General features: G+C 44.4%; 1 protein-coding gene across 13 annotated transcripts in view; it reads left to right on the plus strand.

The window, feature by feature from the left end:
• The window catches only part of LOC144132266 (glutaminyl-peptide cyclotransferase-like), a 237,140-nt gene that overhangs the window by 149,602 nt on the left and 68,493 nt on the right, over positions 1–19,045 (plus strand). For all 13 annotated transcript variants that reach the window (XM_077664576.1, XM_077664571.1, XM_077664573.1 and 10 more), the window contains one exon: positions 17,679–17,778. In XM_077664576.1, the coding sequence (XP_077520702.1) occupies positions 17,679–17,778 (100 nt within the window). The remainder of the gene's footprint in view (positions 1–17,678; positions 17,779–19,045) is intronic.

Genomic DNA, 19,045 nt, shown 5'->3' on the forward strand with positions numbered 1-19,045 from the left:
TGACGACGACATGTAATCATTAGCGCGCACGAACTGGGAGCAGTTTGTTAAAAACCATGCAATCCAGGCTAGTACATACTGGTCAATATTTAGTTTACTCATTTTATAAAGAAGTCTGTGGGACACTTTATCAAAAGCTCTCGGAAAATCCTAATATATGCAATCAATTTTGAACCCCTCATCAAGTAAATAATGAATCTCGTTTGTAAACGCAACTAATTGAGTTTCGCATGAGAAATGTTTCCTAAAACCGTGCTGACAGGAAGAGAAGAATGACGTCGATTCTAGAAAGCTTGCTAAGTGAGAGAAGATGACGTGTTCCATGATTTTGCATGAAATAGAAGTTAAAGATATTGGTTGATATTTAGTTGCCACGTGTTTGTCACCTGATTTATGAAGCGGAACAACGCTGCCAATCTTACAGTCGTCAGGCAACATCCCAAGTAGAAGCGACTGTTCAAATATCTTGGATAATGCAATCCCGGAATATGTCTTTGTGCTTTTTAGCACTTTGCTACTAATATTGTCTGGGCCACAGGAAGAGGACAATTTTAAGCGGTCTATTATGTTCAACAAACCATCATAGTCAAATATTATCGGATCCATTGGAAATTTATAAGCGCCGTTGTAGATGGTAAGAGGGGAATTAGTGTCACAAGAAAAGGCTTCAGCGAAGGTAGCATTTAGAATGTTGGCGCATTCATTGGTAGACACAATTTTAGACTATGAGACGAGGAGTGATATTACCAAATTGTGTGGTTCCTTGATAATGCTCCAGAATTTTTTGGGATTGTTTGATAAAATCGATGGCAGTGTTAAGTTAAACAATTTATTTTTCGCCACCTTCAGTGCTTTCTTATAAGTACAGACGACTGTCTTTAGGGCTGAACACAGCTCCTGCCTTTTGGAATATTTTGTTTTCGAGAAAAGCCTTCTCTTTCTGTTTGTGAGACGTTTCAGCATCTGGTTGTACCACGGGGCATGCCGATTAGTAACTATAGTTTTACGAGGGATGTGTAGGTTTATTAGGTCTAGAAGCTTATTTTTGAATATCATCCAGTTCTCATTAACTGATCGCTCTTCAAATTTGTCAATAAAAGGGCCAGAAAAACTTCGAGAGCATGGTTAATTGCGAAAAAATTTGCCTTAGAATAGTTGTAAATTGTCTTCTTTTTGTTTTGCGATGTAGCTGCTGGGAGGTTCAATGTAATGTGCAACAACATATGGTCACTTATTCCAGGCATATACCTTATACTAGAAACTAGATTGGGAACAGTGGTAAGTAATATATCCAATATGTTAGAGCTAGAAGTTGTCATCCTGGTTGATTCTGTAATTACTTGGACCAACGAAAAATTCGAACAAAGCATTGCAAAATTTGACGACTCAGATGACCCATTGCTTTCAATAGCAGAACAGGACCAGTCAATATCAGGGAAATTGAAATCACCGTACAGAAAAACTGGTAGATTAGAAAACCTGGTATAAATAACATTTAAAATGCCATGAAGATCGTGACAAAATCCGATCGGTGCAGAGGGTGCGCGGTAGCAGGCGCAGTTTATAAACTTTTGATGATTGATTGTTATCTGCACGCAAATAAATTCTAAGGAGGTGGCAACATTCACGTGAAAACATTCTATGCATTCAGAAACTGCTATTAATACGCCGCCACCACTGCCTGAAGCGCGGTCACAGCGAAATATCATGTAGTTTTTCTGCGATGAAAAAAGCTCGTCGCGTACAGAACTGTGCAGCCAAGTTTCCATCAGCACGATTATGTCAGATGATGTAGTGTCGAATGCACAAGACAAAGAAACGAGGTTATGGATGACACTCCGTATGTTCGTAAAAAGAATCGAGATATCTTTGGGCGTTCGTAGGCGTTCATGCGCGCGGTCGGTCAGCTATTCAGAAGAGCTAGATTGGGAACGGTTGGCGACTACCTGTGCTCTATTTATCTCGAACACTATCAGTGCTTGAGCAGTACACGTAGCACTTATGTTCAGAAGTTTGTTATATCGGAGGCTAAACTTTCCTTTGGGAGCTGATGTTTTAGCAAACTCGATAAGCTTTTTACGCGCATGGCTGGTAGGTGGACAGAAATCTGCAGTAACCGAGATCTCTAATTCATTCAATTTTGACCTCACGTTGAAAACATTTTCTTTCGTTTTATAACTGGCAAACGACTATTATAGGCCTCAGCTTTCCTCTAGATCATTCAGTCGTGCCTTGAGCGTCTTGGTCTCCTTCATTATACTTTCAGTGGTTTTTTTCACCGAGGCAGTGTTATTTTGACATGATTCTAACACCTAAAGCTTATTTTCTACAGAATCTAGTCTGCAAGAAATCTTAGTAATTTTAGTTTCCAATTTCTTCTGATTGGTTGACAAAGTCTGAATTTAATCAAGGATGCGTGCCTGGCCACTTTCAATATTAGAAGTCTGTTCTTTGAGGTCGCGAAGCATTTCAAAAATAGCGTTGATATCAGTTCCTGCCGGTACATCATTTTGTGCAGCCGTACGAGTATTAGGACCAGGATTCAATTCTACGTATCCTGATAACAAAAGTTTTAACACAGCAAAACACTCGCATGCACATTCAATAAGCACTTGCGGGCATGGGAGCATAATAAGAAAAATATCGTTCGAACATTTAGAGGAGACAGGACTAATCTGCAACAGGCAGAGACGAAAAAGCTTTGTTGACTGCATTGCAACGTTGCTCTCCTGCCCACTGAAATCGTGAGGATGGTTGCAGGTTTTTAAGTAGGGCAGAGCTGCTGCCATCGATGTTGATGGGGTGGACGATTTGGGGAGAGCCACGGGGACTTGCATCAGAACAGCATCCCAAGGGGCGATGAAGCACAAGTCAGTTTCAGCAGGTGCTGGCTCGTGCAACACATGGCAGAATTCGCCGCTGGATCCCTGATAAGGCGTCGAGGCAGCGCACACGCTAAGAAGGGCTGGTAGCTGCAACAGGCAGAGACGAAAAAGCTTTGTTGACTGCATCGCAGCGTTGCTCCCATGCTAATGATAATTGAGAGCACATCCTGATTTTGCATCAACTGATGAATTTCACGAAAAGACAAGGGCGTAATGAAAACAAAGGAGTACAGAAAAGACTTGTCGGTCGACTACACCGCCCTTTTCTGGTCGTCCTCACATGTGACGTGTAGCACCAGGGACGTCTCAGTTTTGCACAACATGATTTTGCACTGTGTGACCCATACGAACTTCCAATCTTTTTCTCGGCGAGCCTGTCGAGCATTACCCAGCAGTACCTTATTTTGGATGCACAGGTGTTCGTTGGCTGGCATACAGGGGATCTTTGTCTTCAATACCAGGAAGACCAGTGTCCAATCTTTTCTTTCTAGACGTGGCAAGAAACTTATCTCTTGCAGCGCAAGTAGCAAAGTTCATAATCACATTGTATTTATCTTTGTTTTTTGTTGCACACTGTTCACTGCGTCAATGTTAACACCGGTCACACAAGTACGAACCGAGTCTGTTTTCTGCACAGACTCTCGCAGGTTCGCTTTTGGAGCGACTGGGATACCCTGAATTTCAACATTCATTTTCCTCCTGCACTGTTTTAGTTCAACAGCCTCTCTGCTGACCACTTGAACTTCCTTGCTTAGTTCATGGCATTCTTTGCAACACTGTTCGCTCCTATTTTTTACTTGGTGCTGTTCATGACAAAACACATCGACGTCAGCCTTAAATTCTTCAAAACCTTGATTCAGAAAATCAAGAGAGCTGCGTATTTCAATGAGCTCGGCACGAATTTCGGCATTTGAGCTGCATGATACTGCAACTTCTTCTCGGATATCTGCCGCAAAAGAGTCCAGCTTACTTACAAGCCATTACTGAGTGATGCAAACCCGTTGCAGTGCAAGCATTACCACGACTAGTCAGGTGGGTACTGAAGCTTCCTGCGTACAAGTATGGGCTTGTATACAAGCCTGGTCTGGACATGGGTCAGGCAGATGCCCTCAGTAAGTTGCCGTTGCCAGCAAACAACCTGGATCTGTCTACTCCTGCCGAAATGATGATGCTTGAACAAGCATCTGTTGTCACCTGCCATTGTGGCACAAGCTTCAGAAAATGATCCACTCCTGTGGCAAGGACTTCCAGCAGGACCGGAAGGAAATCCATTTGCAGCAGGGAGCAGCGAACTCAGCCTCCATGAAGATTGCATGCTGTGGGGTTCCCGAGTTGTTATCCCAAAATCTTTGCTAGCCAAAGTACTAATGCTACTTCATGCTGGGCATCCTGGCGTTGAGAAAAGGAAGACAATTCCCAGAAGCCATGTGTGGTGGCCATGAATCGATGGCGACATATCACTTAGAGCGTAAAAGAGCTTTGCAACCTGCCGCTTACCTGTGTGCACCACAACGCATTCAGCATACACCATGGCCATTTTCACAGAGGCCCTGGTAAAGGTTCATGTAGACTTTGGGGGCCCGTTCATGGGTCATACTTTCCTGGTCATTGTTTACGCCTACTCTAAATGGGTCGGAGTTATCCCAGTGATGTCAGCATCAGTGAATGCTGTTTTGAAATCATTGCGAACAACATTTGCTCAGCATGGACTACCGGAACTCATCGTGTCTGCATTTGCAACTGAGCAATATTTTTAATTCTTGACACATAATGGAATAATTCACATGCTTGTACCTCTTTACCACCCAGCTTCGAATGGTGCGGCAAAGTGCGTCGTACAGACTGGCAAGACTGGCAAGAACAAGATCAAGAAGTGTGGATCCGGGTCGGTCCGAACCCGGGTCTTACGGTTCTCATTTCATTAATAGAACCACATCGCATGAAGTCATAGGCAGAGCACCGTGTGAAATGCTCATGGGAAGGATGTTCAAGACACCTTTGGATGTTCTTAGGCAGAAGCTGCAGGCCGATGAAGGGTGCCGTTCTTCTCCATTGCCAAATGTTTGCACAAAGTACTTTTGGCAGGGATGTTTGCACATGTCACAAGCACCAGAGGTCAGTCAGCAGCTACAGTCTCTCTCAGTGACGATAGTCTGGCATAGGCACGGCAACCACCTTCGCCCTCGATCCCAAGAAGTCTCCAAGCCAACCACTGGGCCTCCTGTGACACAAAACGTTTGCAGTCATCGACCAACTTTGCGTGACACCGACTTGGCTGTTTCTGCAGGCTCTGAGCCAGCCGTGTTTAGTGAGACTAATGGCACAGAAGAGACAACTCTGAATGTGAATGGTGTCACACAAGAGTCTGCCATGAGCTTTGCTAAGTCAGCATATAGTACTGATCTAATATAATCTAACCTAATGGGGAGGACTGTTACAGTTTCGTTTTCACACTGTCGTTTCACGTGGCGCACCTTGAGGCAGCGCTACGATCTTGTGGGGTTAAAAAGGCACGGGACAAGCAGTGCATATGTTGTTTGTGTGTTACAAATAGCGGCTCTGTTGCAATGAAAACGACACTGCAGTTGCAAGAGCTAGCATGTTTTGAGCCAAACTGCTGTTTGCAAAGAAGAGGCAATGCGCACATGCTCCGAAGATTCGTTTCATTCTGCGTGCACATGCAAAGTGATGGACATGAAGCAGCGCATCGGCACACCGCCCAAGAAGAGAGCAGACGGAAGAGTAGAAATGGACACAACACAGCGAATGCTATACTAACAAGTGATGCTTATTTGCCACGGTTTGCATATAAATACACATAATGTAACCAAAAAAATGAATGACAACTACTGCAGTGAGCATACTCGTGCACCAGGAACCCTGCAAGACAACAATGGTTAAGTTAACGAGTTCAAGAAACAAAATTCTTTTCTCGATAAAGATGTCAACAGAGCACTTCCACAGCAATCACCCTGCTTCTTAAGTTCTGTGGCCTCTATTGTTTATCGACACAGCTGATCTTTGTTTCTTGCAGCAACTCGGCACTTTTCGAACTGCGGGGTGCACTTGCAATCACGGCAATGGGTACTAAGATTACGAGAATCTGCATTACCAACATTGTTGCAGTGCTGCCTGAGTTCATCATTTTGGCAAGCAAAACTAGACAGTCATTTATATAAGGACAAACTTTTGCCACAGCTGTGTCCTCAACGCGGCCTTGTAGTGCTCTGTCGTGCATTGCTGAAAAGAAGTCCCTGATAATTGGAGCAATAAAAGATCCTATACACATGCCCTTCTTTTAGATAAAAATTCGACCTCCCCACTTTGTAAACGTGGGTTCAAGGTAGGCTAATGACAATTCTAAAAACAATATCATACATACAATTCCAATTATCAATTCTAAAAAATAACCGATTCACATGCCCGCTGGGTTTTGCAAACAAACAGCTCCGTGTTTTTCAGTGATGTTACTTACGCACTCTAGAAGCTTTATCATGGGGTATCGAGGAGTTCAGGTCTCTCGCCCCAATAGAAAAAGCGCGCAGTGGCTTATCATGGTAGTCTTTTTAAGGTGCTAATTGTTGCATCAGGATTCTTATCATGGAAAGGATCGTAACTGATAGCTCTGTTAGTTTTTCTTGCAGAAACTTCCCTAAATATTTTTGCCAAGAACCTTTTTTGGACACAACACGAAATGACACATCAGTTTAATGTGTCTTGATAGTAAAAAAACATGGTCAAACTTAGTTTTTCGCAGTTATTTATCGAAGAGAAGAGCTTGTCTATGTCATACTGCTTGCATAATTTTTTAATCTTGCGCTTAGACTTTGCAAGACTCAAGAGAACTTCTTGTTGGGCTAGTTGGTTGTTGATCATTGTAATTTCAAGTGGTTTTTGATGCCTTTAGATTACAATTTGCAAGACTTGTTTTTCTACACTCTGTGCATACCGACATGATGGCATCAAGTGCATAGGTTCATCCAAATAGCACTTGATGCCGTCATGTCGGTATGTAGGGAGTGTAGAAAAACAAGCCTTGCAAAGCTTAAGTGCAAGATTTAAAATTATGCAAGCAGTATGACCTAGACAAGCTCTTCTCTTCGATAAATAACTGCAAGAAACTCAGTTCGACCACGTTTTTTTGCGGCCAAGATACGTTAAACTGATGTTCCATTTCATGTTACTGTGTCCGAAAAAAGTTCTTGGCAAAAATGTTTAGGGAAGTTTCTGCAAGAAAAGCTAACAGAGCTATAAGTTAGAACCCTTTTCATGATAAGAATCCTGATGCAGCAATTAGCACCCGAAAAGACTACCATGACAAACCACTGCATGCTTTTTCTATTGGCGTGAGCCTGTACTCCCCGATACCCCATGACAAACACTAGAGTGCTTTAGTGAAGTCATTGAAAAACATGAAGCTATTCGTTTTCAAAACCCAGCCGGCATGTGAATTGGTAATTTTTTATAATCATCATTAGTCGACCTTATTAAACAGCGTGCGCTAACAGGACGTACTCAGGAAACTTGGAGACAGAGGAAAGAAGCGCTTCTTTCCTCTGTCTCCAAGTTTCCTGTGTACATCCTGTTAGCGTACGCTGTTTAATAGAGATGTACCAACTAGCCCGTCTGAAAGTTCTACTCTAGTCGACCTTGAAACACCATTTACAGAGTGGGAGACCAAATTTTTTGTCCAAAAGATTGGCATATGTGTAGGGTCTTTTATTGCTCCAATTATCAGGGACTTCTTTTCAGCAATGCACGACAGAGCACTACAAGGCCACGTTAAAGACACAGCTGTGGCGAAAGTTTGTCGTTATATAGATGACCGTCTAGTTTTTCTTGCCTGTGACCGTGATGTTTTCAGCATGGAAGTGTGTTAAGTTTGTGCTATCTTCTCCAATGCTCTTGCTCCTCTAGATATAACTTATGAGATCCCTGTAAATGACAACATGAGATTCCTGGATTTGAGCTTACAGTTTCCTCCTTGCAGTGTGTGCTGGCCATTCGAGCCTAGGGGAAATAATTCATTACTCCCGTACAGTTCCTCACACTTGAAGCTTGTTAAAAAAAGAATTGTTAGGTCATGCTTCAAGAGTGCCCTCACTAAATCCTGTGTACATCAAACTAAATGAAGTTTTAGCTGTCAGGTGGAAAGACTAATTGGTTCTGGCTTTCTACTTCGTGTTCTTTATTTAACAAGAGCTGTTGTTGGGGTAGTTGGCGATCGTGTACAGAAACCATGTTATATTGCGCTAAAACCACAACACAAAAGAGAAGAACACATAGCACAGGACGAGCGCCAACTATCAACTAGTTTATTCAGAGGCTGAACCCCTGAATACAGAAAAGACTACCGCATGTACGCAAGGTACATGCATGACAAGCCCTGATATACGTGTGTACTCATCATACCCTAAAAGACAGATCTCAAAAATGTTAGCTCATCATTGTACAATCCCACTGACACATCACTTACACAATTGCTATCGTTCTTTACAAAAACGCTTCCAAAATTTCTCATGCAATTGCACTTCTGCCCCTGCCAAGAATCTATCTCATGAAGACCTGGACGACATTTGCAATCTCTGCAATGTCCAGAAAAATGTGTACTGCTGTCCTTATAGATAGATAGATAGATAAAGAGGAGGAGGGAAAGACAGGGATGTTAACCAGAAAGGGGTTCCGGTTGGCTACCCTGCACTCTCGCCTAATAAATGCTCATGCTCACCAGTGCGATCATTTATGCAGCGCCCTGTCTAGCCTATACTATAGGCCTTTTGCACACGTCAGTGGTATTTTGTAAACCACTCCTTTCGCACATTTAACAAAAGGCTTCATGTGCCTTTTCTCACAACCGCTTTTCCTGCCTTCATGCTTTGCCATATGTGAGCACAGCTGGCCTAGCCTCTTTGGGGCTGAAAACACCGTCGGTACTTCATACCTGCTAGCCACTTTTTTCAGTTGGTGTGAATAACGCGCTACACACTAGCAAAATCAACAACTGGAACGGGGAACACAGGACAAGCACGCACTAACAACTGAGATTTATTCTGGTACGAGGGTACATAAATACATTTCATGCACATGCTGAAACAATCAATTCATTGCCAGCGGCTGTGTCGCACGCTCCGTCATTTCTTGGTTAGATTTAACTCCTCACTTGATAACAGCACCGAGGGTGTGCTTACGCACTCGTCTTCACCGGCCTCCCATATCTCAAAGGCTTCTTTTATTTCTCTTTCTTTCTTGTCCTTTGCCCGAGCTAAAATTGTAGTCTGTTCAAAGTAAGGTGAACATTTGTCACTTACACAATGGGGGACGAGGTTTCCAGGATTCGTTATTTTTCCTAAGCTAATACTGAGCTCTTTCAACCTGGTGTTTAGACATCTGCCTGATTGACCTATGCAGCTCATGCCGCATGACAAGGGAACTTTGTAGACTATGCTCGTGGCACAATCTACAAACTTCTCTTGGTGTGCAATACCACATGTGTTTCCTACTTTTTTCCTTGATTTATTCATTTTATGACAAAGGCTCACTAATTTCCGGGGTGCGGTAAACACCAGGGGAACATCATATCTGTTTGCCGCTTTCTTTAAGCCGTATGAAACATTATGTACATAAGGAATTACAACCACACCAGCACCCTGCTCTGCATGCTTTTTTTGCGGTCTTTTGCTATCCAGTAGCTTTTGTAGATTCTTTTCAGCCACAGACGTTATTAGCTTGTCAGGTTTAGCGTGTCAGACAGACCCAAGGCACTGCGATGGGCACTTCCATATCGGTCACCACAACAAACCTCGTCATGGAAGCACTAGAGGACAAGGTATTGAATGCTTTCACTCCAGCACCCAAGGTCTTCTACCGGTATGTCGACGACTGTTTTTGCATATTAAGGAAAGAGGACGCGTCGCGGTTTCTACATGAACTAAACAGTGTCGAACCAAGCTTGAAGTTCACGGCCGAGTTTGAGCAAGAAAACCGCCTTCCCTTCTTGGATGTCCTGGTCGAGCGGAGGGACAATCGCCTTTCGTTCTCTGTGTACAGAAAGCCTACGCACACAGCCCAGTACTTAAATTTTCATTCAAATCATCCAGTTGCGCACAAAGCCTCCGTCGTCACATCACTGACCAAACGTGCGACACGTGTCTGCAAAAGCCGAGAAGATCAAGAAAAGGAGTTAAAAAGAGTGCACGAAGAACTGTCAGCCAACGGTTATCCGAGCCGCTTCATATCAAAGCTACAAGAACGAGCTGCACATCCAGCTACCACTGATTGTAGGACGTATCGAACACGAGCAGGCATTCCATACATGCCTGGTATCAGCGAAGCGTTGTCTCGTGTGTTCTAATTTAAAATTATTTAAAATTATGCAAGCAGTATGACCTAGACAAGCTCTTCTCTTCGATAAATAACTGCAAGAAACTCAGTTCGACCACGTTTTTTTGCGGCCAAGATACGTTAAACTGATGTTCCATTTCATGTTACTGTGTCCGAAAAAAGTTCTTGGCAAAAATGTTTAGGGAAGTTTCTGCAAGAAAAGCTAACAGAGCTATAAGTTAGAACCCTTTTCATGATAAGAATCCTGATGCAGCAATTAGCACCCGAAAAGACTACCATGACAAACCACTGCATGCTTTTTCTATTGGCGTGAGCCTGTACTCCCCGATACCCCATGACAAACACTAGAGTGCTTTAGTGAAGTCATTGAAAAACATGAAGCTATTCGTTTTCAAAACCCAGCCGGCATGTGAATTGGTAATTTTTTATAATCATCATTAGTCGACCTTATTAAACAGCGTGCGCTAACAGGACGTACTCAGGAAACTTGGAGACAGAGGAAAGAAGCGCTTCTTTCCTCTGTCTCCAAGTTTCCTGTGTACATCCTGTTAGCGTACGCTGTTTAATAGAGATGTACCAACTAGCCCGTCTGAAAGTTCTACTCTAGTCGACCTTGAAACACCATTTACAGAGTGGGAGACCAAATTTTTTGTCCAAAAGATTGGCATATGTGTAGGGTCTTTTATTGCTCCAATTATCAGGGACTTCTTTTCAGCAATGCACGACAGAGCACTACAAGGCCACGTTAAAGACACAGCTGTGGCGAAAGTTTGTCGTTATATAGATGACCGTCTAGTTTTTCTTGCCTGTGACCGTGATGTTTTCAGCATGGAAGTGTGTTAAGTTTGTGCTATCTTCTCCAATGCTCTTGCTCCTCTAGATATAACTTATGAGATCCCTGTAAATGACAACATGAGATTCCTGGATTTGAGCTTACAGTTTCCTCCTTGCAGTGTGTGCTGGCCATTCGAGCCTAGGGGAAATAATTCATTACTCCCGTACAGTTCCTCACACTTGAAGCTTGTTAAAAAAAGAATTGTTAGGTCATGCTTCAAGAGTGCCCTCACTAAATCCTGTGTACATCAAACTAAATGAAGTTTTAGCTGTCAGGTGGAAAGACTAATTGGTTCTGGCTTTCTACTTCGTGTTCTTTATTTAACAAGAGCTGTTGTTGGGGTAGTTGGCGATCGTGTACAGAAACCATGTTATATTGCGCTAAAACCACAACACAAAAGAGAAGAACACATAGCACAGGACGAGCGCCAACTATCAACTAGTTTATTCAGAGGCTGAACCCCTGAATACAGAAAAGACTACCGCATGTACGCAAGGTACATGCATGACAAGCCCTGATATACGTGTGTACTCATCATACCCTAAAAGACAGATCTCAAAAATGTTAGCTCATCATTGTACAATCCCACTGACACATCACTTACACAATTGCTATCGTTCTTTACAAAAACGCTTCCAAAATTTCTCATGCAATTGCACTTCTGCCCCTGCCAAGAATCTATCTCATGAAGACCTGGACGACATTTGCAATCTCTGCAATGTCCAGAAAAATGTGTACTGCTGTCCTTATAGATAGATAGATAGATAAAGAGGAGGAGGGAAAGACAGGGATGTTAACCAGAAAGGGGTTCCGGTTGGCTACCCTGCACTCTCGCCTAATAAATGCTCATGCTCACCAGTGCGATCATTTATGCAGCGCCCTGTCTAGCCTATACTATAGGCCTTTTGCACACGTCAGTGGTATTTTGTAAACCACTCCTTTCGCACATTTAACAAAAGGCTTCATGTGCCTTTTCTCACAACCGCTTTTCCTGCCTTCATGCTTTGCCATATGTGAGCACAGCTGGCCTAGCCTCTTTGGGGCTGAAAACACCGTCGGTACTTCATACCTGCTAGCCACTTTTTTCAGTTGGTGTGAATAACGCGCTACACACTAGCAAAATCAACAACTGGAACGGGGAACACAGGACAAGCACGCACTAACAACTGAGATTTATTCTGGTACGAGGGTACATAAATACATTTCATGCACATGCTGAAACAATCAATTCATTGCCAGCGGCTGTGTCGCACGCTCCGTCATTTCTTGGTTAGATTTAACTCCTCACTTGATAACAGCACCGAGGGTGTGCTTACGCACTCGTCTTCACCGGCCTCCCATATCTCAAAGGCTTCTTTTATTTCTCTTTCTTTCTTGTCCTTTGCCCGAGCTAAAATTGTAGTCTGTTCAAAGTAAGGTGAACATTTGTCACTTACACAATGGGGGACGAGGTTTCCAGGATTCGTTATTTTTCCTAAGCTAATACTGAGCTCTTTCAACCTGGTGTTTAGACATCTGCCTGATTGACCTATGCAGCTCATGCCGCATGACAAGGGAACTTTGTAGACTATGCTCGTGGCACAATCTACAAACTTCTCTTGGTGTGCAATACCACATGTGTTTCCTACTTTTTTCCTTGATTTATTCATTTTATGACAAAGGCTCACTAATTTCCGGGGTGCGGTAAACACCAGGGGAACATCATATCTGTTTGCCGCTTTCTTTAAGCCGTATGAAACATTATGTACATAAGGAATTACAACCACACCAGCACCCTGCTCTGCATGCTTTTTTTGCGGTCTTTTGCTATCCAGTAGCTTTTGTAGATTCTTTTCAGCCACAGACGTTATTAGCTTGTCAGGTTTAGCGTGTCAGACAGACCCAAGGCACTGCGATGGGCACTTCCATATCGGTCACCACAACAAACCTCGTCATGGAAGCACTAGAGGACAAGGTATTGAATGCTTTCACTCCAGCACCCAAGGTCTTCTACCGGTATGTCGACGACTGTTTTTGCATATTAAGGAAAGAGGACGCGTCGCGGTTTCTACATGAACTAAACAGTGTCGAACCAAGCTTGAAGTTCACGGCCGAGTTTGAGCAAGAAAACCGCCTTCCCTTCTTGGATGTCCTGGTCGAGCGGAGGGACAATCGCCTTTCGTTCTCTGTGTACAGAAAGCCTACGCACACAGCCCAGTACTTAAATTTTCATTCAAATCATCCAGTTGCGCACAAAGCCTCCGTCGTCACATCACTGACCAAACGTGCGACACGTGTCTGCAAAAGCCGAGAAGATCAAGAAAAGGAGTTAAAAAGAGTGCACGAAGAACTGTCAGCCAACGGTTATCCGAGCCGCTTCATATCAAAGCTACAAGAACGAGCTGCACATCCAGCTACCACTGATTGTAGGACGTATCGAACACGAGCAGGCATTCCATACATGCCTGGTATCAGCGAAGCGTTGTCTCGTGTGTTCTCAAAATACGACTTACGCGTGGCCCACATGCCTGTCAGCAAGCTGCGGAATCAGCTAATGAATGTGAAAGACCGACTACCAAATGAGCAGTTTCCAGGAGTCGTCTACAAAATACCATGCCTGAACTGCAATCATGCCTACATCGGTGAGACAGGGAAGTTCTCAAGACGCATAAAGGACCACCAACGTGATGTGAAAAACAAAACGCATGCCACAAATGCGCTGGCGGGTCATGCACACGACACTGGCCACCAGATTGACTGGGGCAATGCCTCCTTCTTATCTAAGGAAAGAAACCTGACGACGCGCCTTCTGCTGGAATCGCTATTCATCCAAACATCACAAGCAACATTAAACAAGAACGCTGGCCCCATGCCAGGCATCTACGCCAGATCTTTACGTCACATTCTCCGGATATAAATTCGCCACCGCTCTTGTCCTGCTCACTGTGAACAAGAAACCCGTACGGGTTTCGAAACGTCTTTCTTTTTTCGACTATGGTCAGTGACTGCTACTTCACTTCATTGCATCCGTGTATTTATTGCGCTCTCGCACTAAATACACTCTGTTGTTAGTCAGTGCTCGAGTCTGTCTATCTTTCTTGTCCTGTGTTTTTTGCGCTGTTTTCCTACAGAATGTCTCGCCAACTTGCCCAACAATACACCTTGACGAGGAGGAGGTAGGTTCAGCAGAGTGTGTGTGTGGGGGCGTCTGGGAGGGCTGATGCAAGTGGATGTTGGAGGTCTGAGGTTTGACTCCAGTGGAAATGAGTGCTAAAAATTTCAGCGATGGATTTGTGGTCTTTAATTGTGTGTCTTGAGAACACACAAAGCTCGGGCTTTTATTTTCTTTGCGAAAGTACATATGCCCGAAATAGTTTTTGACATTGCAATATCTTAGAGGGACAGAGTGGACGTGCAAGTTTTGGGGCATATGAAGAATTAGTTCCTCAGAGGAGAGATTTTGCCTTAGACATCATCGGAGTCTGTTTGGCTTGTTTGAATAGCTTCATCTTTCAATGGGTAATCTTTATTACGGCCTCGGTTATCAATGCATGGAGCTTAGTAGGGACTGAAGTCCAATAAGGTGACAGTTTGGGATTTATACTTCAATAGAACAAAAGAAAGAGGCAAACAGTTAGGCAAGACAAACACAGCACAGGAAATTAAATTCCTTGGAAATTAAATCCTGCTTAGGAAATTAAATCCCGGAGGCCTGCCATATTAGGTTGCAAGACAGTGACACATGCGTCAGTGCACCGTCTTTTCATCTCACTAACAAGAAATTTAATTTCCTAAGAGGAAGTGTGCGCATGCAAGTTTGATAGACAAAGTATGTGCCTTTTGTTGTTTGCCAGATATGGAGCGTGTATCCACTCCTTGGTGAATTGCCATATATGTATTTGTTTTTAGTTTTTTTAGTAAGTTGATACGCATGCGTCTTCTGGTGACCTTGGTTGGCCGTTTCTCAATTAAACTTCAGTTGTTAGTCCAGCGTTGTCCTGTGTTCTTCTTCTTCTCCTGGTGTCTCGTACTTTCGCTGGTGAAATTATGTCTGATTTACAACAGTAAAAATGACAGTAATTTTCAGCCGATACCAGCATTACGTTTGCACGTGCCCCAGCCCTTAAAACAAAACACAAAGTGAGGATGGCACAATGCACGGTCATAGTCAGTCATACCTTTCGGCTTGTTGGAAGCACATTACATACAAAATAGCGCAACAGCACGCAGGGACAGGAAAGAACTCGTGTGTGTAGTGTTAGAAGGGGCACTACTTGTGAAATGGAGCCAAAGATCATCCATTTCTTCTGGCAAGCCTGAGAAAGGGCCATGGTGCAAGAAGTTTTTATAGATGTGCTGCAACCATTTTGCTGAATCTTTGCATAGCGGTAATATTTAGGCAAAGCATGAAATGCTTTAATTTTGAAGGAAGGTCAACTCACAGCGAAAGATTAGCAACAGGTTCGTGGTGAAGACCAGGTCTAGGAATGCTGCTTGGTGTCGTCTAGTTGTGTAGGAGGCTTCCCCGAAAAATTGCGTGATGTCAAGTGGGTGGGGAGGACAGTAAGCACAGCAGATTAGTGATTCATGTATAAAGAAAGGAACGTCGACCAAAGGCAGTTGCCAACACAGAGACGTTTCGGCTTCCATACGGAAGCCTTGATCACTGGACGGAAAGCCCAAAGCACAAAGCTTAAGTGCGTCGCAGTAATCGCCCCAAGCATCTTGCGTACGTAGGCAGGAGATTGCCTGCATTGTGGTTAAGGGTTCTTTCTGCTGTTTGAACTATCAGGGATTCCAGATATCGACGTGACAGCCAATTCTTTTCTCTTGCGATGACTGATGCTTCTTCCCAGGCTATATTGTGTGTCGTGGCTCCCACGTGTTCCGCAAGTACATTAGATGCAATCTTCTTGTTCCTGACGTTGTTCTTGTGGTCCCTCAATCGTCTTTCGAAATTCCCGCTCTTGCCGATATAGCAGTAGTCGCAGTCCGTACAGGGAATCTTATAGATGACACCAGGAAATTTCTCTTTCTTAATCTTGTCTTTGACAGCCACCAGCTCGTGCCTCAGCTTGCACGCAGGAATGTGAGTGCCGTGCACACCGTAAGTGCGCAGAACACGAGCCAATGACTCGCTCACGCCCGACACATATGGGATAGCGGCTCGGGCTCGGCAAGGAGGACCAACTGGTTCTGATGGGCGTGATGACCATTGAAGAACGGAATCCACGAAGTGCTTGGGGTAGCTGCATTCACTCAGTTCTCGGCGCACTTGGCATCGGTCAGCAGCCCGATCTTCTTGCCTTGGGCAGATGTTTTTGGCAAGTCGGACGTGGGAAGCCGCGACGGAGCATTTGTGGAAAATCGGGTGAACAGAATTCAAATAAAGATACCGGCCTGTGTGGGTAATGTTTCTATAAACTTTGAAAGACAGTCGGTTGTGATGGCGTTCAACCAAAATGTCCAGAAAAGGAAGACGGCGAGCAGCCTCCTCCTCTACAGTGAATTGTATGGAATCTTCCATGCTATTGATGTGATCTGTAAAAGCACCTAACGCATCCCTTTTGATAATGCAGAAGCAGTCATCAATGTAGCGTACAAACACCTTTGGGTGCGGTTTGAAGGTAGCCAGTGCGCGGCCTTCTACCGCCTTTCTTTCAAAGTTTATAGAAAGAAAGCCCACACAGGCCGGTATCTTCATTTTAATTCTGTTCACCCAGTTTTCCACAAACGCTTCGTCGCGGCTTCTCTCATCCAACGTGCCAAAAACATCTGCCCAATGCTAGAAGATCGGGCTGCTGACCTACGGCAAGTGCGCCGAGAACTGAGTGAATGCGGCTACCCCAATCACTTCGTGGATTCCGTTCTTCAACGGTCATCACGTCCATCAGAATCAGTTGGTCCTCCTTGCCGAGCCCGAGTCGCTATCCCATATGTGCCGAGTGTGAGTGAGTCTTTGGCACGCGTTCTGCGCACTTATGGTGTGCACGTCGCTCACGTTCCTGCGTGCAAGCTGAGGCACGAGCTGGTGGCTGTCAAAGACAAGATTAAGAAAGAGAAATTTCTTGGCATCATCTATAAGATTCCCTGCGCAGACTGCGACCACTGCTATATCGGCAAGAGCGGGAATTTCGAAAGACGATTGAGGGACCACAAGAACGACGTAAGGAACAAGAAGATTGCACCTAATGCGCTTGCGGAACACGTGGAAGCCACGACGGACAATATAGCCTGGGAAGAAGCATCAGTCATCGCAAGAAAAAAGTATTGGCTGTCACGTCGATATGTGGAATTCCTGATAATTCAAACAACAGAAAGAACCCTTAACCACAACGCAGGCAATTTCCCGCCTACATACGCAAGATGCTTGAGGTGATTCCGTCCAGTGATCAAGGCTTCCGTGTGGAAGCCGAAACGTCTTCGTATTGACAAGCTTAAGGGCTACTGATTGCTTGAGCAGCCGCACCTATTGTGTTCCATCAGGGACACAACAGCAGTGGCTGTATTCGTCACACAAGCCACAGCACAAGGTTGTCAGTTTGGTTGCCTGTGTGGGCGGCATATGAGCATGAGCAGTGAGACAGGTTGTTTTCATGATGACATGGTACAGAGTTCGTTAATGTCAACTTGTGCAGGAGGTGCTGGTGCTCCTGGATCTGCTCGGGGCAGCCAACCCGCGCTTCTACAGCTACTTTGTTGACACGAGGCTTGTCTACGACCGATTTGTGGACATCGGTGAGTAAGTTTGCATCTCATCTTTTTGCATGTGCATCTGCACAGCGACTTGCAGGTGGGCACACACAACAGTGCACTCAAATATGGTTTTTTCTTGTGAGTAGAGTTTGCGGCCTCATGCATTTTTCTGCTTTTACGGCTGCTTTATATGCTCTTATCTTCCAAGATAGCTGACACGTGTATGGTAAAAGCTTGTTATTTAAAATTCCATAGGGATGCCTACCCATTTCAAATTAACTCAAGTTTGAACTAACGAAAGTGAACAGAATATGTGTTGTACTGCCACCGGGGAGCAGTGTGGTAGTGAGATAAGTTATTTTATTGTTTTAAGACGGGTGCTCAAACTGGGTTCTGCGGACTGCTTTTGTGGGTTCCACAATCACCAGCACTGGCCTCTGCCCCTTTCCAGTACACTTTTGACGGTTGTGTGCGAAGCAAGACACTGCACCTCATTTGTTAAAACTCATTTCTGGGCGTTAGCTCTTCTTTGCTCGTCCCTCAGTTTCGTGCTGTCAACGTTGGCGCGATCCACTGCACAGACCTTGGCAGTGCACCAAGATGCTGCGCGGATGTAACGGCGCCATGTGTTTTTGACTGGAGCGTGAGCATCGGTGGCTCGCACTGTGTGCTGCCAAGACACAGCTGCACTGAGGCAGTTCTGTTTAGAATGCCGGCAGGAAAGTGTGAAAGGGGAATGGCGCACAAGCCAGCACGTGTTGTGTGCTCTGATGCGTGTGGCAACTGAGTTTCGGTGGTTTGGGCCATATCGCCGAGCTAGCCGAGCCCAAACAAGGCAAGAAAAAAAACCTGTGCGTCTGATCAGGCGTTTTTATGGGCTTTGATCACTGCGGTGGTGCTGGGGTGAAGCTTTGTGGACTGCAAGCCTAATTCAAGGCTTTTTATTTCGGGCATGTATATCACATGGCTGACGAGAAGTCATGGAGGAAATTCTTTCGTTTCTTCATGGAAGGAAAGTTGCACAATAGTTCCCTGAACACTAAGGGCCAAGAGCTGCCTGTGAAATTCTACCGATTTCCTGGACATGTCCTACATTGTTGGACAAAAATTTTGAATACTTGGAAATTTTAAGGTACTGTTATGGAAATATTGAAGGTAATGGTCCATCCTTCCAATGTGCAGCAAACTCTTAAATTTTTTCCATCACTCGCACCGAGCAGTTGAGACTGCTATATAAAACCAAAAGGGAACGATTTTGACGATAGCAAAAAAAAAATTGCAGGTCTGTCTACGGGACATCTGCAGATAT

The sequence above is a fragment of the Amblyomma americanum genome, chromosome 5, assembly GCF_052857255.1.
Source record: "Amblyomma americanum isolate KBUSLIRL-KWMA chromosome 5, ASM5285725v1, whole genome shotgun sequence".
Lineage (NCBI taxonomy): Eukaryota > Metazoa > Arthropoda > Arachnida > Ixodida > Ixodidae > Amblyomma > Amblyomma americanum.